The sequence below is a fragment of the Oryctolagus cuniculus genome, chromosome 11 (genome assembly GCF_051225735.1).
Source record: "Oryctolagus cuniculus isolate XC-2025 breed Fujian yellow rabbit chromosome 11, ASM5122573v1, whole genome shotgun sequence".
NCBI lineage: Eukaryota > Metazoa > Chordata > Mammalia > Lagomorpha > Leporidae > Oryctolagus > Oryctolagus cuniculus.
In genome coordinates this window covers 104,413,096-104,435,724 of record NC_142877.1, presented here as the reverse complement: position 1 = coordinate 104,435,724, position 22,629 = coordinate 104,413,096, and the positions used below count along the sequence as shown (strand labels likewise).

General features: G+C 42.0%; 1 protein-coding gene across 1 annotated transcript in view; it reads right to left on the bottom strand.

The window, feature by feature from the left end:
* The window catches only part of UTP20 (UTP20 small subunit processome component), a 106,606-nt gene that overhangs the window by 7,998 nt on the left and 75,979 nt on the right, over window positions 1-22,629 (bottom strand). Inside the window, exons 41-56 of the mRNA XM_008256963.5 lie at window positions 21,061-21,362; window positions 19,606-19,745; window positions 19,227-19,383; window positions 16,236-16,334; window positions 14,384-14,551; window positions 12,252-12,418; window positions 10,523-10,664; window positions 8,899-9,015; window positions 6,805-6,975; window positions 6,453-6,584; window positions 4,784-4,894; window positions 3,515-3,594; window positions 2,993-3,062; window positions 2,689-2,871; window positions 1,920-2,051; window positions 653-785 (exon numbers count right to left, since the gene is read on the bottom strand). Coding sequence (XP_008255185.2) covers window positions 653-785; window positions 1,920-2,051; window positions 2,689-2,871; window positions 2,993-3,062; window positions 3,515-3,594; window positions 4,784-4,894; window positions 6,453-6,584; window positions 6,805-6,975; window positions 8,899-9,015; window positions 10,523-10,664; window positions 12,252-12,418; window positions 14,384-14,551; window positions 16,236-16,334; window positions 19,227-19,383; window positions 19,606-19,745; window positions 21,061-21,362 — 2,304 coding nt within the window. The remainder of the gene's footprint in view (window positions 1-652; window positions 786-1,919; window positions 2,052-2,688; window positions 2,872-2,992; window positions 3,063-3,514; window positions 3,595-4,783; window positions 4,895-6,452; window positions 6,585-6,804; window positions 6,976-8,898; window positions 9,016-10,522; window positions 10,665-12,251; window positions 12,419-14,383; window positions 14,552-16,235; window positions 16,335-19,226; window positions 19,384-19,605; window positions 19,746-21,060; window positions 21,363-22,629) is intronic.

The window sequence follows — 22,629 nt, the reverse complement described above, 5'->3', positions numbered from 1 at the left end:
GAGAGTGAACCAGCAGATGGAAGACCTCTCTCTTTGCCTCTCTCTCTGTATATAACTCTTTCAAATTAATAAATAAATCTTTTTTTTTTTTAAAAAAAAGAAACATACCTACTAAGTGTGTTATAGTACAGCAGTAAACTTACTTAGGCACAGCAAACAGGATATTGAAGTTTACACGTAACTAAGAAGCCTCTACAAACCTTGTGGCTAATTAAAGAAAGACTGGTTGGAAATAGAGGCCATGTACATCTATCAAATCATGACATTGTGAACCATAAGTACATATAAATTTTTATTTGTTAATTATACCTTAGTAAAACTGTTCAAAGGAAGAGGAATAAATAAATAAAAGGAAAAATAAATACGTATATACAAACTATCCATGCATGGTAAGCGGATTGAGAATTTTTCCCTTCCTTTTATTATATAATAATTAATATTTTCTTGTATAAATGAAATCATACATTCGTATTACCTAAAAAGTAATACATACGGTTTTTTCCAGCAAGAGACATTTTCACTGTAAGCAGTCTGAAAGAACCTTGCAGATTTTTCTCAAGCGTTCTTATTCTAAGTTTCCAAATCTATTTTCAGCAACTCTATCATAACTAATGTGTTTGCTTTCAGATTCATATAAAAAGAAACCACTTACTCCAGATTTTACTCAAAGTCTCTGAGGGCCTGGTAAACTGAATAATGTTACATCCCTTGATGAGCTTGCTCATCAGTGTAAGAAAACTGAACAGCAGGCGATCTGCAGCTTTCTCTTCAGTCTCTTCCATGATCTAAGAGCAAGATGGGTGCAAGTCAATGGAACGATCGGTAGAAACAAACGGAAGGCATCTGGTGCACACTTTCACTGTAGCCTGTAAAGTTACACCAGGGCTTCTAAACCTCAGCGTCACGGGCATTTTAGATTGGATAATGCTTCGCTGGGCAGTGGAGGGCTGCTGCATGCACTATGGGACGTTTAGCAGCACCCCTAGTGTCTCTGCCTAGTAGATGCCCGTGGCGCCCCCCACCCCTAAGTTGTGATACCCAAAAATGTTTCTGGAGGGCTAGGTGTTTGGCCTAGCAATTAAGACACTAGTTGGGATGTCTACAAGCCTTATCAGAGTGCTTGGGTTTTAGTCTTAGCTCTGCTCATGATCCCAGCTTTTGCTGAAGCACCCTGGGAAGCAGCAGTGGCGACTCAAATGATTTGGATCCTGCCACCCTTGTGGGAGACTTGGATTTTGTTCTTCTTGGTTCTAGCTTTGGCCTGGCCCAGTAGCTAGCTTTTGTAAGCATTTAGGGAATAAATGGAAGTGCTCTGTTTGCCTGTCTCTGTCCTTTTAATAAATAGATAAAATAATATTTAAAAATTCAATGTAGCAATTTTAAAAAGTCTTCAAATATTGCCAACTGTCCTTTGGGAGGTAAAACTGCCCAGGGAGAACTTTTGATTTCCATATATTATAACAAATACTTTAACTCTCATTTTTATTTGTTTATTTAAAATGTATTTTTATTTATATTTCTTTTAAATGTAGAAAGACAGAGACATAGACAGAAAGATCTTCTACCTGTGATTCACTCTCAAATGCCTACAATAGCTAGGGCTGGACCAGACGGAAGCCAGGAGCCTGGAACTCCTTCTGGGTCTCCCACATGGGAGTCAGGAACCCAGGTACTACAGCCATCATATGCTGCCTCACAGTATGTGCATTAGCAGAAAGCTGGATCAGAAGTAGACCAGGACTCAAACTGAAGCATTCCATACGGGATGCTGGTTTTTAGGAGAAGTTTCAATTATAATGAATTTTTGCTTTTACCAATAAAGAACAATTTTTGAACACAAGTAATATGCTATTAGCTATACTGTCTTAAGTAAAACAATAAAAATCAGTAGAAGTTCTATTCTCTAGAGAAGTACTTACATCTTCAAAGTTCTCAGGATTAATTTCCCTTTCAATCACAGGAAGGACAGTTTTAAGCCTTCTCTCAAAATCAGCACCTTCACTTTCCACAAACACTCCACAGATTAAGGCAGCAAGCTGTCTACTCAGACTCTATCAAAAATAAACCATCACAAGACAGTGTTAGCACAGGTTGCGAGGCCATTCTGAAAATTGTTAAATGGAGGTGGACATTTTATTAACATTCAGGGATAATAAAAACATTTCTGATGTCAAAAATCAATAATATATGGAGCTTTGATGATCAACATAAAAATGTGAAGAAATCTTCCCACCCAAGAATAATGTTTGTATGTGGTTTTTTATTATTATCTATTGAGTACTTTAATACATGTTTTTCCCATTTTAATTTAAAAAGAAGTCTCATTTTACTCCTAAATTTTGTGGGCATGCAACAAATAATCACAACAGAAGATACCGATTGTTTATAGTCTACACAGATGGGCTACTGATGGTGGACACAGAGTCAGCAAGCAGACAGAATGACACAAATTATGTCTCAGAAACAAAAGAAGCAAATTGGTAATAAAGTTATCCACCAACAGGAACACAGGTGATTTTTATGTTACTTTCTATAACTTCTTACACTTCCTAAAACTTTAGAGACTATATATTATTTGCATAATCAGATAAAAATAAACTTATATGGGATATATGATATATCTTATTTGAAGTATGAACACCAAAAGCCAAGTCTTGACACTGAACTATGAAGAAAAACATTGCTTACCTTTTTTGCTCCAAACCAGGAGGTGACCATTTCAAATAGCCAATCTTTTTTCTCAAGGCTGATTTTACTGAGTAAGGATTTGATGGTCATGGATGCCATCTTTTTGCACACGGCAGAGTCATCATTCACCACCATTAGACAAAGAGGAATAAAGAACACTCCACAGTTCTCGTGAAGAAGTCCCTGAAAGAACAGAGGTATTTACGACCACACTTGGGAGAATTCCCACAGATGCTCTGACAAGGGGGGATGGAGGACTTCCTGGGCTCGGGGCAGCACGGGTGAGCAGTGTGAGTCACGGTACCTGAGGGAATGTCTCAAAGAGATAGGCGATCATCTCCAAGGTGGACTCTCGGCCGGTCTCGTGTTCATAACTAGGGCAAGAACATTGGAGGAATATGTTAGGGTTTCTAAGATTAACTAATCATTATTTTAGGAATTTAAGATAATGGATCAATGTGTCAGTCTATTGCATAGAAAATGAAAACTACTTTTATTTCCTTAATTTTAATCCTTGTGTATTTCCATCAAGCTACTGCACAGTTTTAAATGCCATTTTGTTAAATTTTCAACATTCTCCTACATGGATTGAATGACAATCAATGGTCAGACTAGATGGATTAAAAAGCAACTCAAAGCACTCATAGATAAATAAGAACACACAAGAACTCACAAATGAAACCCAGCACAATGCATGATAAATTAAGCCCGAGTCATTCACAATATCCCTAGAGACTGTGCCTCTATGTTCAGGGTCTGTCCTCATCCCAACAGCTGCCATATTAAAGGGAAAGAAGAAACTGTATAGTTAATGGCTTAAGCTTACTTCAGTTGAGCAAGCAAGAAGTCCAAGTTGGGTCTCAATTTGTTTCCCAGAGGATAGTCAAGAATGTATTTCAGAAAAACCTAGGAACAAAAGTCACATAGATGATTATTTGGGTCTCCTTTCTCTAGGATTTCTGTTTTCTAAGTTGCTTTCTGGGACACACTGGTATTTTATAAAAATCTCTCCAAAGAGTCATACATCAGGCTTTTCAATGGACACCAGCTAAGTCTGCCTGTGAAGTCAACATGATGGGTCTCTCCCCTATTGAGGGGAGCCACGTCCTGGCTCACCATTGGCAATTCAATTAAAACTCTCTCACTGTCATGTTGAAGTTGATCTCTCTCTGACAGATGATGGGGTGGACTAGTATGGACTACGGTTCAACCCCATTTCTCCCCCTGAATAACTATTAGAATATGGTGATTATATCAATAGTAATGAAAATAACTAATGCATTTATTAAATCTCTTCTATGCACTAAGCACTATGTTACTGTTTCTTGGTTAATTCTTATCACTCCCTTAGGAAGTAGCTGATATTATCTTATTAAATAGTGAGAGAATGAAATTGGCATAGAGAGGTTAAATATCTGGCTCATGTGACAAGCCCAGAATTTTGTAATTCATCTGTGTCCAAAGGCTTCATTTTCAAGCCATTATCATCTTCCTCTTTATTAATAAACTATGAGAAGTAAAGCACATCATTAAACTTTCCAAGGTTTGCTCCTCCCTCCAACTTAGGAATCAAACGAGGACACCATTTTCTTTGAAGGAACTACGAGTGGAGCGGAGGAGGCCATAACCTGTGGAGTAGCAGCTAACCCTCTTTCTTCCTAATGGTAGTCAAGCAATTTTTTCCTGAAGGCTTGCTTTCTCCCTTCCATCCTGGCCTCCTCAGCAGCCCAATTACACCTTCAATCGCAAGTTCAGACTGCTTCTCTCCCCCACCTCACTCCCCTTCATTTAGCTCCCCAGGAAAGCTAAGTTCCTATGCACTGCAAGCCTCACCTTCCACAGCACCTACTGCCTGCCCCTCCACCTGGATGGCTAAGCCATGTTCTTCCTTCACATTTTGGCTGAGCTATTGTCAATCCTCAGGAAAACCTTCTCTGATCTCCTGAACTAAGGTGCCTGAGTTTTACAACAAAGCACCCACACGACCCCAAGAGCTCTTCAGAATTTAGCCAATGTTGACTTCTCTAATCAAAAGTTGAGCAGACAAGGCAGGACTCCAGCCCTGCTGTGGTCCGACTAGGCTCTCTGTACAAACCTGTCTGCACTGGACTCTGGCAGGTTCGCTTTGTGCAGAAATAGCCAACTTGGATACTTTCCGCATGACATCATCAATTTCTGGGACCAACAACTTTCTTGATAAAATAGCCTAAAACATAAAAGAAAATGATGTACTCATTTAATGTGTTTTAGAATAGATGAAAGTTCTGCAGCCTTGATGTTAAAGCAATATCAGTTATTTTATTACTTAATTTCAGAAATATACAGCTATTTAATCTTTTTTTTGACAGGCAGAGTTAGATGGTGAGAGAGACAGACAGAAAGGTCTTCCTTCCGTTAGTTCACCCCGCAAATGGCCACTATGGCTGGCGCGCTGCGCCGATCCGAAGCCAGGAGCCAGGTGCTTCCAACTGGTTTCCCATGCAGGTGCAGGGCCCAAGCACTTGGGCCATCCTCCACTGCACTCCTGGGCCACAGCAGAGAGCTGGACTGGAAGAGGAGCAACCGGGACAGAATCCGGCGCCCCAACCGGGACTTGAACCTGGGGTGCCAGCGCCGCAGGCGGAGGATTAGCCTAGTGAGCTGCAGCGCTGGCCAGCTATTTAATCTTAAAAACAAAGAAACCGGGGCTGGTTCTGTGGTGAGTTGGTTAAGCCATGGCCTGCAGTGTTGGCATCCCACATGGGCAGCAGTTCAAATTCAAAACACCAAGAAGTCCCGACTGCTCCACTTCCAATCCAGCTCCTTGCTAATGGGCCTAGGAAAGTAGCAGAGGATGGCCCAAGTCCTGGGCCCCTGGCACCCATGTGGGAGACCCGGAAAAACTTCTGGCTTCTGTCTGGCACAGCCTGGCTGCTGTGGCCATTTGGGGAGTGAACCAGCAGATGGAAAATCTCTGTCTCCCCTTCTTTGTCTCTGTGACTTTACCTTTCAAATAAATAAATAAATCTAAAAAACAAAAACAAAACCCCAAAAAGCAAAAACAAACAAAAAACACTGATATGTCTATGTGTGTGATTCTCTCAAGAAAATAAATAAAAAAGAAAAAATGGGGGGCGGTGCTGTGGCAAAGTGGGTAAAGCTGCTAACTGCAGTGCTGGCATCCCATACGGGTGCCAGTTCGAGTCTTGGCTGCTCCACTTCCCATCCAGCTCTTTGATATGGCCTAGGAAAGCAGTGGAAGATGGCCCAAGTCCTTGGGCCCCTGTAACTGCGTGGGAGACCCAGAAGAAGCTCCTGGCTTCAGATCAGTGTACCTCCAGCCATTTGGGGAGTGAACCTACAGATGGAAGACTTCTCTCTCTCTTTGCCTCTGCCTCTTTGTAATTCTGCCTTTCAAACAAATAAATAAATCTTAAAAAAAAAATGGGGTGGGAATTTGGCCAAGTAGTTAAGGCGCTGGTTAGGATGCCCATGTCCCACATCGGAGCGCCTGAGTTCACTGCCTGACTCTGGTTACTGTTTCTAGCTTCCTGCTAATGGAGACTCTGGGAGACATCAGTGACGGCTCAAGTTTTTGGGTACTTGCCACTCACTTGGGCAATTTGGATTGAGTTCCGGGCTCCTAGGTTTGGCCCTGGCCCAGCTCTAGCCCTTGAGGGAATTTGGAATAAGCAGATATGAGCTTCCTGTGCCTCTAAAAAACAATCTGTCATATGATGTATGGCTTATAAACTAAAAGAGCCAATGTTCTGGTGATACTTTACCTTGAGAAGACCAAATGCAGTAGCTTGTCTTGAAGTGTCATAAATATCCTCCTCAGCGTACGCCAGTAGAACTTGAAGCTGTTTTTCAGTTATATGGTACGACTTGACTTTCTTTACAAGGATGGTCACACACTGCAAGTTACAACAGTGAAGTCATAGCCAGCACATTCTACACATCGGATACAGTGAGGTAAGACTTAATACAGCAACACTATCCACACAAGAGAGCAACTGCCTTAGCAAATTATCCTGGAGAAAACTTGGCCCAGGACACAAAGGGCAATGGGGGAGACTAACTTTGATATTAATTGTGGTCCTGGCTTTCTCTAAATGCAAAGTGAAGATGGCGCACCTTGAAGCAGTTGACCACCAGGTGGAAATTCTGACCCTTGGCAGCCCCAAGTTTTGCATAGTTCTTGAGCAAAAGGAAGAGGTGTTTCGTCAACTTTTCTGCTTTGGTTTCTATGGAAGGCAGAGGGAACCTCAAGACCCAGATTAGGCATTGTAAAGCACCTGTGATCACCTGAAAAGACAAAACAAAACAATCAATGTATGAAGTGACAAATCCCAACAATTCAGGAGCTGAGGCTGCAAAGACTCTACAGGTAATTGATCTGAATACATAAAATGCTTTGTACAGCCCACTCTGGAAGAACCATTGCCAAAGTGTAGTAACTTTCTTATTCCCTGGTGTGGAAGAACTTAATGCTTATCCATAAGCCAAGTGAAGGCAGATCATAAGCAAGTAAGAAAAATTGCACACTTACCATATTTTTAACCTATGGGTAAACAATTTGGATTAGCGGGCCAATTTTATAATTTTTTTAAAAAAAATTCTAGATTTTAAATGAATTCTCTATTTTCTAGACTGGTACTTCAATATGATCCACTCTTTTTTTTTTAAAAAAGATTTATTTCAAAGTCAGAGTTACACAGAGAGAGAAGCAGAGAGAGAGAGAGAGAGAGAGAGAGAGAGAGAGAATCTCCCATCCGATGGTTCATTCCCCAACTGGCCACAATGGCCAGAGCTGCGCCGATCTGAAGCCAGGAGCCAGGAGCCTCTTCTGGGTCTCCCATGTGGGTGCAGGGGCCCAAGGACTTGGGCCATCTTCTGCTGCTTTCCCAGGCCATAGCAGGGAGCCGGGTTGGAAGAGGAGCGGCCAGGACTAGAACTGGTACCCATATGGGATGCTGGTGCCCCAGGCCAGGGTGTTAACCCACTGCACCACAGCGCTGGCCCCTTCAATGTGACCCATTCTTACTAAACTTGTATTTTGATAGAAGGTACTCTACTGGGTATTATAAAAGTGAAGATAAGGATACACTTCTGCATTTAGGAAGTAGGTAGCTCAGAAATTAAGCCTGGGAACCATTAACCATCATTTTAATACAGTTAATTGCTATACAAAACACATGGAAAAGTATGCTGGGACCATGTGATTGCATAGAATCACTGAACCCTGAGGCCAAACCTTAGAGATCACCTAGTCAGCTCTCTACAATGTAACCCCTCCCACTCTGGTTGCTGTGATGGCCTCCTTGGCTTGGATTAGATGAAGCTGCAGAGGCAACAGCAGGGGAGTCAGAAAGACCTGGTCTTATATCCTAGCTGTGCCACTGATTACCTGTTGACTCTAGAGATGTTACTTAACCCCTCAGCATTTTTATCTGTAAAATAGGTGACATGCCAAGTGGAAGACGTGTAGTCTTTGGAATCTAATATACTTGGTTTATATCCTAGATCTATGATATGGTCCTAGCCCTAGTTTTCTAATCTATAAAATAGAAACATTAAGAATGTATGCCTAGGGTCAGCGTTGTGGCATGGCAGGTAAAGCCACCACCTGCAATGCCGGCTTCCCATATGGTTGCTCCATTTCCCATCAAGCTCCATGCTAATGGTCTGGGGAAAGCAGCTGAAGATGGCCATGTGTTTGGACCCCTGCCACATGTGCAGGAGACCCAGATGAAGCTCTCAGTTCCTGACTTTGGCTGGCCCAGTGATGTATGCTGTAGCCACCTGGGGAGTGAACCAGGACGGAAGATCTCTCTCTCTTTCCCCTACTGCCCCCCATATAATTCTGACTTCCAAATAAAGAAAGGAGAAAAAAGTGCATGTCTCAGGGGTTGTTGAGAGGATCAGAGATAACATCTTAAGGATCCATAGCATGGAGTAGTGACAATCGTGATAACGATGATTACTGGCATGGGGACAACACCACTGACACTCAAAGTTGTGAGGATCAAATGAGATAATTAATATCCCTAGAAAGGCTTTTGTAATTGTTGCTGGCAATCCAAACAGGATTATAATTAATGCAGGGAACAGTGGTGGTTCAGCATGTGAAAATCCCTTTAAAAAATCCAAATGCCTCTTGAAACAGGTTTAGAAGTAAGTTCTAGGTGTTCTGCATGACACAGCTCTTGTGAAGAAACTGATGCTCACCTTCACGTCCATGGAACCCAGGCAGTCGATAAGGAGAGCCACAAAAGGATCCAACATTTCCAGGGCATGTTCACACGAAGACTTGATCTTGGAAGTCTTTAGACTCAGATGTAACAGCTAGAAGGTTTGACAGAGGTATTTCACTGAAGATGCCCATAAGACCAAATACACTAGGTAAATGTGAAATGATTTTAGGAGATAAACAAGAAATGTTAAAATGCTTCTATCTAAAATGACAAACACTTTTAAGAAAAGAGAAACCGCCTGGGATTATCGGTGAGCCAAGAAGGCAATTGAGATGCTAAGTCCCTTTACCAATTGTTTACTCAGAGTCTACCATGATCCCAGGCAGCAGCTTACAAGCAGGACACAGGAATAGCCAATTGACATGGTCACTGTCTTGAAAGAAGTTAGCCAGAAAGACTCAAAGGAAACAACTGGGGCTGGTGCTGTGGTGTAGTGAATAAAGCTGCCACCTACAGTGCTGGCACCCTATATGGGCACTGGTTTAAGTCCTGGCTGCTCCACTTCTGATCCATCTTCCTGTGCCTGGGAAAGCAGTAGAAGATAGCCTAAGTCCTTGGGCCCCTGCACCCATGTGGGAGACTGGAAGAAACTCCTGGCTCTTGGCTTTGGACTGGCCCAGCTCCAGCTGTTGTGGCCATTTCGGGGAGTGAACCAGCGGATGGAGGATCACTCGCTTGCTCTCTCTCTGCCTCTGCTTCTCTTTAACTCTGACTTCAAAATAAATAAATAAAGCTTAAAAAAAAAAAAAAGAATTAAGTGTAAATGCTAGGTGCTTTTGGGGAGAGTGGTGGGGAAGTCCTGGAGTAGGGAAGAGTATGATGACTTTGTAAAACTGAAGGGCAGCCAGCTGGCTGTATGGTGTGTTGCAGGGGCACAATGTGGGGCTAGATAGACCCTGTTGCCCAAAGGAAGGGCTGGGATCTCTCCTAGGGAAAACTGGAGCTGAAGGACATAAAACCATCATATCTGTATTTTGAAAATCTTCCCATCTTTTAAAAATACTCAGTCTTTTAGGGGGCCTCCTGAGCAAGGCAGTAGTGAAATCCTAACAAATACTATATCAGAATTGTTAATTCCAAGAGAGTTAAGCACTGGAAGAGATACATAGTAAATGGACCAATGAACCTTTAAAAAAATTCTAGGGGCCAGTGCTGTGCCGTAGCAGGTAAAACTGTTGCCTGCAGTGCCAGCATCCCATATGGGAGCTGGTTTGAGTCCCGGCTACTCCACTGCCAATCCAGCTCTCTGCTATGGTCTGGGAAAGCAGCAGAAGATGGCCCAAGTCCATAGGCTCCTGCACCTGCATGGGAGACCCGGAAGAAACTCCTGGCCCCTGGCTTCAGATCGGTGCAGCTCTGGCCACTGTGGCCATCTGGGGAGTGAACCAGTGCATTGAAGACTTCTCTCCCTCTCTCTCTGACTCTGCCTCTTTGTAACTCTGTCTTTCAAATAAATAAAATAAATCTTAAAAAAAATTCTATTATTTATTTACAGTAAGGCATTTCCAGTGGAAATGTGCATTACTGGTTAATTCCACAGAGGACTAAAAGGTACGCAGTCCCGGAAGGCAGCAGATCTCTTTAATGCTAATTCTTACCCGAAGCCCAGACTCAATAAATATGTGCATGTTGGTTTTCTTGCTCACAACAGCTTTTGGTCCACCTCGAACCGGAGTCGGTGGAAGCAGAAGGCAGCTCTGGGGTGGCAGGCGTGGATCTGGTGCAGGGGGTGCTGGGTTTCTGTCAATCACAATGGAGTGAAAATAGCAGGAAGAACACTGTCAGTTGAATTTCAAGAAGCTACGGTGGCTCTGCATGGTGACAGGAGCCCAGCACTTCTTCATGTGCTGCTTAACCCTCCTTAACCACAAGACACAGAGAGATGATTAGGTTGGTGATCGAGGTTTCTAGGTTAACATACAAAAACAGATGTCAGATTGAAAGACCTACATCTAAACTAAAATGAGTAAGACAGTCCCTTTGTCTGATTTCTGAAAACAAATATTAAGAAGTCTCTTTTAGAACACTGAAGCAAAATCCAAAGGAAGTTTACTAATACTTAAGGTATTTAAAACTCTTCAAGGTCTAAATCTCTGTTTAATTAGAATAAGAGATATATATTTAAAGTCTATCCTAAATAAAGTAAAAATGGTAAGAGAAAGGGATGGTGTTGTGGTGTAGAGTGTGAAGCCATCGCTTGTAACATCAGCATCCCATGTGGGCGCTGGTTTGTGTCCCAACTGCTCCACTTCCAATCCATCTTCCTGCTAATGGCCTGGGAAAAGCAGTGGAAAATGGCCCAAGTGTCTGGACCCTGTCACCCACATGGGAGATCCGGATGAACCTCCTGGCTCCAGGCTTCGGATTGGCACAGTTCTGGCCATTGCAGGCCCCTGTACCCATGTGGGAAACCTGGAAAAAGCTCCTGGCTCCTGGCTTCAGATCAGCACAGCTCCAGCCGTTGCAGCCAATTGGGGAGTGAACCATTGGATGGAAGACCTCTCTCTCTCTTGCTCTCTCTCTCTCTCTCTGCCTCTCCTCTCTCTGTGTAACTCTGACGTTTGTGGGGAGCAGCCCGGACTGGACTGAGTTACTGGAATTAAGACTTATTCTATGCATCTGCTCTCCCACAACATGGCGCTGGGAGAGAAGAAAACAGCTTCTGCACAGCTGCCTCCAGTTCAGCCAATAAACTGTAGGACTTGCTCCTGATTGGAGAGCAGCGTACTCGGCGTGTGGGCAGCCGAGTTAGGATTGGTGGAGGAGGACTATAAAGGAGGAGAGAGACGGCATGCACCAGGAACATCTAAGGGGAACATCTAGCTGAAGGAACACCCGTGCAGCCCCCGAGAGAGCCGGCCGGCGGTGTGCCGCTCCCCTGCGGAAGTGGGGAATGTGGCCAGGGGGAACTGCCCTTCCACGGAGGTGGAAGGGATAGTAGCCAACCCGGGAAGAACCAGCAGCAAACCCGGGGAGGGCCGAGCAGCAGAAGAAAGAACAGCGCAGGGTCCTGTGTTGCTCCTCCACGAAGAGGGGGAGCGACATAATGGTGCCGTGACTCGGATATGAAGCCTAGGCAGGGTTTAGTGTCGTTCCTCCACAAAGAGGGGGAGCGACAACGTTCAAATAAATAAATAAATCTTTAAAAAAAATGTATCATACCACAAAATAGTACCATCTTGCAACTCAGATGAACATAATTTCTAACCTAAAGCAGATGACTAAATTAACTCAGTTAAGAGGAAGTAAGAAAATAAAATAAATAAGTAAATCAGAAATAAGCACCTAAAGGGAGTTTAGGTTTTCTTTCTTTTGCCCCAAACTTACTTTTCTTTCTCTGTTAACAGGGGAAGATTTTCACTGACCAAACCGTAACTGAGCAACAGAATAGCTTCTGCCGTCATTTCCTGATTTACAATCAATCCTGCTATGATTCGGCGTAAGGTTTCATGCACCTTGCGGGCCAGTTTTAAGCTTGTGGTATTTTGTAAGATCTAAAGGCAAAGAGAAGCATTATGGCGATGGAACACAATGCATTTTGATTTGTTGTACTGGCAGTTTTGTTTTATAACATATGTACTAAATGTTTGTGCTTTCTAATAAATGGGTTTTTTTCTAATTAAAAAAAAAGTCCATTCTTCATGAAATTTTCAAATACAGATAAAACTTATAAAGTAAGTTACCCATAACCTCAGCCTTGAGAAAGGAAGTGAGCACTGTGGCTCTGTGCTCCTCTCACTCTCTCCCTGCACCCTGTCCGTGAGACCTCAGGACACACAGCCCAGACCTGAAGCAAGGCTTCTCAGACATCAACCCTCCTAGAGTATTAAATGAGGTGACTTGAAAGAAGTGCTGCAATGGCTAAACATCAGGGTTTGCTATTAGCTCTGGGCCAAATCAGAGGAACTTACAGGGAATTCAGGATCATCAACCTCAGCAAGATAATCGGCACTTCACAATGATTACACTGCATAAGACATAGTATTAATAATTTTCATTACCTTAGAGATTCCATAATATACAAATATATGTGTGTTCTGGTGGCTGTTTTTCATGCTCAAAGTACACCTAACATTTCCTAGATCAGGCTCAGATAAAACTGAATTCACTCTCAGAACAACCAGAGAGTTTGTCTAGCAGTTAAAAACATTTGAACTCAGAGTAATTCACATCATTAGAATAGTGCTCTATTTGGTGCAACAGTTAGGGATGCTCACATCCCTTATCAGAGTGCCTGGCTCTGCTTCCAATTTCAGCTTCCTGATACACACTCTGGGAGGCAGGTGATAGCTCAAGTACATGGATTCCTGTCATTCATGTGGGAGACCTGGCCTGAGTTCTGGGCTACTGGCTAGCTCTGGTTATTGTGGGCATTTGAGAGTGAACCATTAGATGGAAGATCTTTCTCTCTGCCTTTCAAATAAAAATGAAAAACGATAAAATAATTTAGAAAGAAAAAATGGTGTTTTTTAACTCTAGTTTTAGTACATAGAATTGTATAAAAAGAATTAATATCATTTATTGAGTGTTTGCCCCTGCAAGAGGCACAGAAAATGATAGGAAGGTGGGTAAATGATATTCCCTGCTCTCTATGAAGCAGAATCAAACAGTGGAACGGCCATAAGCTAAGGATCTGGAGCTAAATCCTGATCCTAAGCCTCATCTGTAAAATTCAGGTATCATCGACCTCGTTGGATGGTTGTGCAGATGAGAAGAGACAATATATCACTGTTTGGAACATCATTTATATATTCAATAAATGCCAGCTCTCATCCTCTTGGCAGTCTGGGAGCAGTAGTGTAGTGTGATTCCAACATCTTGGTTCTTAGGTACTAACTTGATCCAGCTACAGCTTCCACAGGTACTCAGGTTTTTATTGTCTTTCCTTGCACATCTGCTGGTTCACATCAGGGACTAAGACTCTTAAAGAATCTGACTCAGGTCTGCCACTTAGTGGCCATCTGGTACTGGTGGCCTTAGCATCAAAGAAAATCATGGGCGATCAGTACTGCTAGTCCTTTGGTATTTGTCAGGATTTGGATTCAAGAGCCTTGTGGACACCGAAAAACACAGTTTCTCAAGTCTGTTATAGAAAAATGATGCAGTAGTTTCATACAAGAGGGCATGGAAAATTCACATTGTCTTCTCATTGCATTTCTCACAAAATTTTTGAAGTCTTCTTATATAACCTACACACATCTCTCAAACACTTGAAATCATCTCTAGATTACTCATAACACCTAATACAATGTAAATGCTCTGTAAATACTTGTTATACTGTGTTGTTTAGGGAATGACAAGAAAACAGTCTGTACATGCTTAACACAGATATAAATTTTTTTCCCCAAAATTTTTAATGTAGAACACCTGGATACACAGAAGGCTGGCTACAAAGCTTGTTTTAGGAGCTTATGATTTTGCTAATGTTCAGATTCCCTGTATCACATTCAAGTCCTTACCTCTTTTAATGGAAGAATGAGCTTTGTAACTTGATCTTTTCCTACGAACTTTCCCAGGATTTCATAGGAATCGTAACTCTTGCTTCTCCGTGCCTCCATGACTTTAGAGAGGATCTGCTTTACTTCCTTCTCTTCAGCAACGGCACCAAACAACTCATGGTTAAAAATCTTGGGGGAAGCAAAGACAAATGGTCATTATGCACACTCAGGAAGATGCTCCAACATAGGTAAACTTTGACAAAAGCACTGGCATGTCCAAATCAATGGAAAGCGAGGTGGACTAGACTAAATGGGATGGTAGTTTTTATTAAATTTCTCTTGTTTTCAATGCAGGTTGGGGATTAACTACTAGAAAAGAAACACATAGAGAAATGAAGGCAGATACTAATGGGAAACAAAAAAAAATATTTCATAGACATATGAGAGTACTTCAAAAAGTTCATGGAAAATGGAATTAAGAGGTAAGTTTATTTTCAGGCAAAAAATTTCTGAAATTTATGCATATGAGCGCGTCCACAAAAAGTTCATGGAAAATGTGTTTTATGAAAAAACTAAGATTTCAAACTTTTCTTACACTAGAATTTATCTATTGATCCCATTTTTCCATGAACTTTAAAAACTTTATTTTTATTTATTTCAAAGAGTGACAAAGAGACATCTTCCATTTGCTGGATCACTCCCCAGATGCCTGCAAGAGCTGGGGCTGGGCCAGACTGATGCCAGGAGGTGAGAATCCCATTCAAGGCTTTCTTGTGAGTGGAAGGACTCGGACCACCATCTGGTGACTCTGAGGGTGTGCATTAGCAGACAGTTGTATTAAGTGGGGCAGCTGGGCTCAAAGTAAGCACACCAACATGGGATACAGTTGTCCTAAGTGGCAGCAGCTTAACCTGCTATGCTGTGAGACTTTTCAAGTCCCCTCATACATATAAAATTGTGTAACTGCACAGCAGATTCTTTTTGGATAATACCAGAGTAGCTTAATTTCCCCTCAAGAAATTCTATTTGCAGCTTAATTATCAAAAGTAATGTAAATATTAATATCAAGATACAAAATACTAGTGTGTAGGTTTCTTTTTAATAAATTTAGCAAAAGGTTATATGGCAAAATTATTCTCCTCCTAATCAATCCCCCCAATTATCACATTACCCAATTTAAAAAGTTGATCATCAATTTTTCACTCTTCTAAATAAAGGTCAGGGGAACACATTTTTACCTAAATCCCATACCACATCTCTGATTATTCCTTTAACACTGACTCTTGGAAGAGACTTAAACATTTTTGCTCATTTCAAAAGCTCTTGGGGCTGACGCTGTGGCATAGCAGGTAAAGCTGCCATCTGCAGTGCCGGCATCTCATATAGGTGCTAGTTCAAGTCCTGGCTGCTCCACTTCCAATCCAGCTCTCTGCTATGGCCTGGGAAAGCAGAAGATAGCCCAAGTGCTTGTACCCATGTGGGAGACCCAGAAGCTCCAGGCTCCTGGCTTTGGATCAGCCAAGCTCCAACAATTGCGGCCATTTGGGGAGTAAACCAGCAGATGGGAGACCTCTCTCTCTCTCTCTGCCTCTGTCTCTCTGTAACACTGCCTTTCAAATAAATAAATAAATCTTAAAAAGCTCTTGATACAAAATATCAACTTTCTTTCCAGACAGATTACACCATTTTATAATTTATTAGCATTGGCAGAGTGCTCATTCCCTTTGAGCCTTAGTTTTTTAAACCTTTACCAATCTAAAAGATAATAGTATGTTGTTTTCATTTTTATAGCTACTATTATTTCTTATTTTGTCAACTTTTTGCATCTTTTGCTACGTAAGAAAAAACTGGAATTCCTTCCTATAAATCTTACCTCAATCATTATATCCAAACAAGAATCTAAATCCCCAACTTGGAGCTTGTTGGTGAGGTTTTGTAGCAACATGTAAACAGTGAAAGTTAGCACGTGGACCTAAAATGAGAAGTATGGTAAACATATAAATGATTAAGAACAGCACACTAAAAAAATACACTATCTATAAAGCAGTGCAAAGGAGCACTTAAGAGTTCCTATGTCTGCTATTGCTTGGAGAGGCTTTCACCAATGACACATATTTCCACCACCATCTAAAATCCTGGATGTAAATGATCACTTTGTACAAAGGACATTCAGAAACATATTACCATGTTTAACATGGATCACCATGACTACACCAGGGCAGTGGTTTATAAAGAAAGACTCAAGTGTCCTGAAAAACCAGCCGTGATATAAGATGCTTGACTGTGCTGAATGCAATAAAAACTAGGATAGAAAGTGGTGTGGGGCCGGCGCCATGGCTCACTTGGTTAATCCTCCGCCTGCAGTGCTGGCATCCCACATGAGCGCCGGGTTCTAGTCCCGGTTGCTTCTCTTCCAGTCCAGCTCTCTGCTGTGGCCCAGGAGGGCAGTGGAGGATAGCCCAAGTGCTTGGGCCCTGCACCCTCATGGGAGACCAGGAGGAAGTACCTGGCTCCTGGCTTCGGACTGGCACAGCACTGGCCGTAGCAGCCATTTGGGGAGTGAACCAATGGAAGGAAAACCTTTCTCTCTGTCTCTGTCTATAATTCTACCTGTCAAATTAAAAAAAAAAAAAAAAAAAAAAAAAAAAAAAAAGAGTGGTATGAAGGAAACAAGTATAATGTCTAATAAAAATAACTGCTGTGGGCTTTACCTAGTTTTATAAGTTTTTTAATTGGTTGGCCAAGGTGAAGAGTGACACTTGAAGAATAAAATTTTGGTAGTGTGTACATGGCTAATACTAAAATCCAAACTAGTTGTTCTCTTAGCTCTATTTCAGCTATTTCAATGAATCATGACATGGACTTGAAGAACAGGTGATTAGAGAAAAGAGGGCTAATTGGGTGCTCCTTAAAATGTACAAATAAATCCTGAAGGACAGAGATGCACTGCCCTCATCCCTGTATCCCACTACCTAACAGTGCCTCACACGAAGTAGCCACGAATCAAGTGCTGGCTCTAAGAAGAGAATAAAGATGAATATTGACGGGGCTCTGGTTCCAGCTGTAAGACGGGGAAAGCACACTCTACCCTGTCTCACCATTGAATGCAGCCCTAAAACCTGGACAGGACTTATGGAGCGGCTATGGGGAAAGAAAACTAGAACCCAAGTACCAGTAGGCTTTCAGTGAGTTTACCAGCATTTTCTGTCCAATATCTTCTGGCCCACACAGAAATGGAAAACAGTACACAGAGAAAACCTGAGCAGAAGCCCCTTTGTCTAGCTTGGAAGAGGACAGGGAACTCAGAAGCCTCAAGAAGAGTAGGGGGAAATCTCTCCTTTTTTCTCTTCCCTTACACTGTAGCCCCAAGCAATGTTGTAGTGGTGGTGGCAGTGTCTGGGTAACAGGGACTGGCAGAGGCCCCAAATGAGAGGGGCACCTTGGTCTTCATTCAATGAGACTGCAGTGCTGAGAGAGTAGGCCAGTCTTCACTGTTTTTCTCTTTCTCTCGCTCACCACAGATGGGCCCCTGACATGGGTGCAGGTGTCATGAATACATGGCAAAGTGGGAGAAGCTTCAGTTCTCTAGCTGGAAGACGGAAACGATCAGGAAAAACAAAGTGTTGACGAAGAAAGAGAAGACAGAAAGAAGAACTAAATGGACTGAAAAACCCAAGAACAGAAATAAGAAACTCACTGGATGGGTCCAGCAGCAGGATGGCGATTCAAAAGGAACGGGTCAGTAACCTTGAGGACAGACTGATAGAAATTATCTGAGCGGAATAACAGAAAGACGACTGGACAAAAACAAAACAAAAAGACAAACGTGCAGAGAGCCTCAGGGGCTAGTGTGAGAAAAACAAAAGATCTAACATTGATTTAACTGGAGTCCCAAGAGAAAGAGAGCAGGACAGAACAAATATTTGAAAACAAAACAAAAACAAAAAAACACTGGCTGAATATCTCTCAGGTTCGGTTACAAAGTACAGCAAACCTCAAACAGGGTCCACCCAAGAAATCCACAAACACATCACCATCGAGCTGCTGACAAATACAGAGAAAAAGTCTTTAAACCAGACAGAGAATACCATATTACTTAAAGGGGGACAACATATTGAATAAATCATTTCTGAAGTGGTAAGGCAGTTAAGTGTGAGAATGGCAATCCCTGGAGCAAATGCTAAAAAACCACACGAAGAGAGACAATCAAAATGAACACTGACCTGCTCGTGTGCTAGACTTAGGACCTATGGATTAGGATCTTGCCTATCAACAAACTATAATGTATAGGGTAAAGCTAACTAGCAGGAGTCTGGGCTGAACTCTTGAGAAGAACAAGCCGCAGTGTTCCTCAAGGTTAAGTCACCTGGGGACCGCACCAAAATGCACTTTCTGTCAGATCCCTCAATTTCTAAAACTCCCTGACGCTGCTTGTCCAGGGCCCACACAGGGAGCAGGGAGGGGCTGACAGCCCTGCAGCCACTCAGGGGTTTTATATCCTGCCTTGTGCTCTTATTGTTTTTATCATTTTTATGTTTCAACTCTTAAACAAATGTGTGTGATTTTATCCTTAATATGTGTGGAAATATGTCCAATATACATTAAATAATTCAGGGAATACAAAACTTGGAATGAAGTAATTTGGGTCATGTAACCCAGGCCTATAAGATCTTAAAAAAAATTCAGAAACAGGGACTTCTATACAACTAATGTCTAATGTTAATCAGAAATATTTGAATTCTGCTGCCTATTATCTCAGTGGATCTTTACTGAAGACAGGCCCAAAGTACCATGACTTCGAGTGTTCACCTGGAAATATTTGAACTCCAACCCGAGTTGAATAAGAAGCACAGGACACATTTACCTGATACCCACGAACAAGGGTGGTCTGTAATTCCTTTAAGACATACTGTAGGAAATGCACCCCCAGATCCTCTATTATTTTTGCCAGAGTGCTGCGTGCAATGTCTCTGATTTCTTGTGCTCTGTTCTTGAGGAGGGCACACACTTTCAGCAAAATACTAGGAAATGAGAGGGTGAAAACAACCACTCAAATAAACAGTAGCAACAGGAAAATAAAATTTTGTCTCTTAATTATTAATAATCCAAATTTCCCAGTTAGGATTCTAAACCATAGCAAATTGTATTTTTCTTTCCAACAAATGGATTCAGGATTCAAGTCAGGAAGGAAAGAACCAATTTTCCCTTTTCACTGAACTCTTCCAATTTGCTACACAACAGACCTTGGCAGGTTGGCTTCCATAACTTCTTTTGGAAGGGAGTGCATTAGCTTAACCATGGCAAAAGCTAAAGGAACTCGAACCACTTCCTCGTCATTCACCACCTTCGACTTGATGAGCTTATGTTCTTCTTCCCTTTTAGTCTGTAAGAAAAATCTAGGTGAAACTAAAATAAATATAATCGATTAAGGACTTAACAAACACTGTAATCTTGGATTTGAAAGACATGCTCTTTTTGTATATCTTAAGCCCATTTCTAACTTTCGTATCTGTTAAAAAACTAAAGATATAATTTGAGAATAAATCTCTAAAAACTGTAAAAAGAGCAGGACAGAGAATGTTCTACCTTTCAAAGAAACACCTAGAAAAAAATAAAGCCTAATTTACTGACTTGGGTTGAGACCATAGTGAAACATATACAACTTGCATAAAACTTATCTTGATTGGCACTTTCAAGTGTTTGAATGATATTGCTGATACATAAGATATACAGTGCCTCAAATAAAGATTATCTACACATACACCATGTCAATATTTTACACCAGCGGGTAACAGTTTTTTTCTATAAAGGGCCTGATAATAGTATTTTTGGCTTCAGGTTTTCTAGTAAAGCCACTCATCTCTGCTGTTTTAACACAAAAGCAGAATTCAACAATTTGCAAATGAATAGGTGTAAAGTTCCATTAAAACTATTTGCAAGAACAGGCTGCAGCTGGTGGGCACAGTTTGCTGACCCATATCTTACACTGGGAGGAAAGGCTCTTGCTTCATGAGACTGTGCTGCCAAATGCTACTCCTATTAATCAGGGGAAAGATGGAGTTTGAATAGTAAAGTAGCCAAGGAGTAGAAGAGGGAAATATATTGATTTTTAATATGGTTTTAGGAAATTGTCATCTGACCGTGTACTTCAGAGATGCAGGGGCATTTATCAGTCATAACAAAATACAGTGAGGGATGGGGCCGGCGCTGTGGCACAGCAGGTTAATGCTCTGGCCTGAAGCACTGGCATCCCATCTGGGTGCCGGTTTGAGACCCGGCTGCTCCACTTCCATCCAGCTCTCTGCTATGGCCTGGGAAAGTAGTAGAAGATGGCCCAAAGTCCTTGGGCCCCTGCACCCACTTGGGAGACCTGGAGGAAGCTCCTGGCTTTTGGCTTTGGATCGGTGCAGCTCCAGCCATTGTGGCCAATTGGGGAGTGAATCATCCGATGGATAGACCTCTCTATGTAACTCTGACTTTCGAGAAAAAAAAAAAAAAAAAAAAAACCAAAACAGTGAGGGAGCATTCCTGCCTAACAATAGCAGGCAAGGAGCTTGAAGCTGATAAGGGAGGTGAATCATGAAATGCTGGGCTAACGGGAGACCTAGAGGTTGAAGTCAACCAGTAACCAACAGGAATCTCAGTCTGACAGGGTCCCCCACTGCTTGAGTTCACACAGGGCCCAACAGACGCATTACCGTGGAAGCGAGGCATTTATGTAGCCTGGGTAGGATCTCCCCAGTTATGGTTGTTTGGATATTTTTAATCGTTCTCTCCAATTCTTCCTTATTTCGAGGGAGGAAAGAGACAGACTTAGCGGTGCACTCTGATTCCTTAGGTGCTGTCCCTTTTGAATCTGCTGGTTCAAGGTTCCCTGGCTCTTTTTCGTCATCTGACAAACTCGTGCATGTAATTTCCTTCTCTCCTTCATCTGTGTTTTCTAGCTCCATGGCCTCATGCTCTGGTAATTCAGTCAATTCTGTTGTGTCTATGTTTACACCTGGAACCAAAAAAGGAAAACACAGTTGTGATCATGGTCTATTCCACTTGCACCCAATACCCAATATAAACTATCTAATCACCAACCATAGGCAGGCAAGGTTATGTGCTGGGGAAATGGCAATGTATGAAGGGCTATGGTTTTTGCTTTCTTGCAGGGGTGGGAAACGTCTGGGCCACAGGCCATATAAGGCCTGCAAAATCATTTGGCCTAACCCTGCAAAGGCAACCACAGGCAGGACTCAAAAATTCAATAAGTCTATAGTGGTCTAATTTTAAAGTTGAAAATCTCGAATGGCCCACAAATGATGTTATAAATATCCAAAGGGCCCTCAGCAGAAAAAGGTTCCCCACGCCTGGTTTAGAGTCTCATGAGGAACTGGATCAAGGAAACTGGTAGTTATAAAGTTTCCACAGTACTGTGGTTGGGGTTTTTAAAGCAAAATCTACACTCATGAGTGTGAAAATCATAATGGAAGCCAACAGTTTTTACGCAGAAATTTCTAATTCTAGGATTCATCTTAAACAAAATGAGGCAGCACAGTATTATAGGGCAAGTCCAGATTTGAATGGCTAACAAACCACGTATTCAGTCAATTAAACTCCAGTGGGCTTTGGGTTCATCAGAAAAATAGAGATGGTGCCTACCTTGTAAAGCTGTTGGGATGATTAAATGTAATAAAGTTTATACTTGCCTAAAATACATGTCTGGTTCTTCACTGAGTTTCAGAAAATGGTAGTTATTAGTCTTTATTTACTGAGAGTGTAGCTTTGGGAAAGTTATTTTGCATCTTCAGACCTCAGCTTCTCACATCAGAACTATGGGGCAGGGCTGGTATTGTGGCAGAGCACGTTAAGCCACCACAATGATGCTAGAGTCCCATGACGGCACTGGTTCGAATTGCAGCTGCTCCACTTCTGATCTAGCCCCCTGCTGCTGTGACTGGGAAAGCAGTGGGGCATGGCCTATGTGATTGGGTCCCTGCACCCTGGCTCCACCCTGGTCCAGTCCCAGTCAATTGTGGCCATCTGTGGAATGAACTAGATGGAAGATCTCCGTCTCTCTTCCTCTCTCTCTATAATTCTTTCACATAAATAAACAACAACAAAACTAGGGGTTACTAATACTAAGGTTCTTATGAGGACAAATGAGGTAATGTTTATAAAAATGTGGCCCACAGAAGGCGATCTACAAATCTACAAAGGTGATCTTCATTATCCTCTTATTTTCCTCTTCCTGAAAAAGCCCATTATTTTCTTTAATTCAC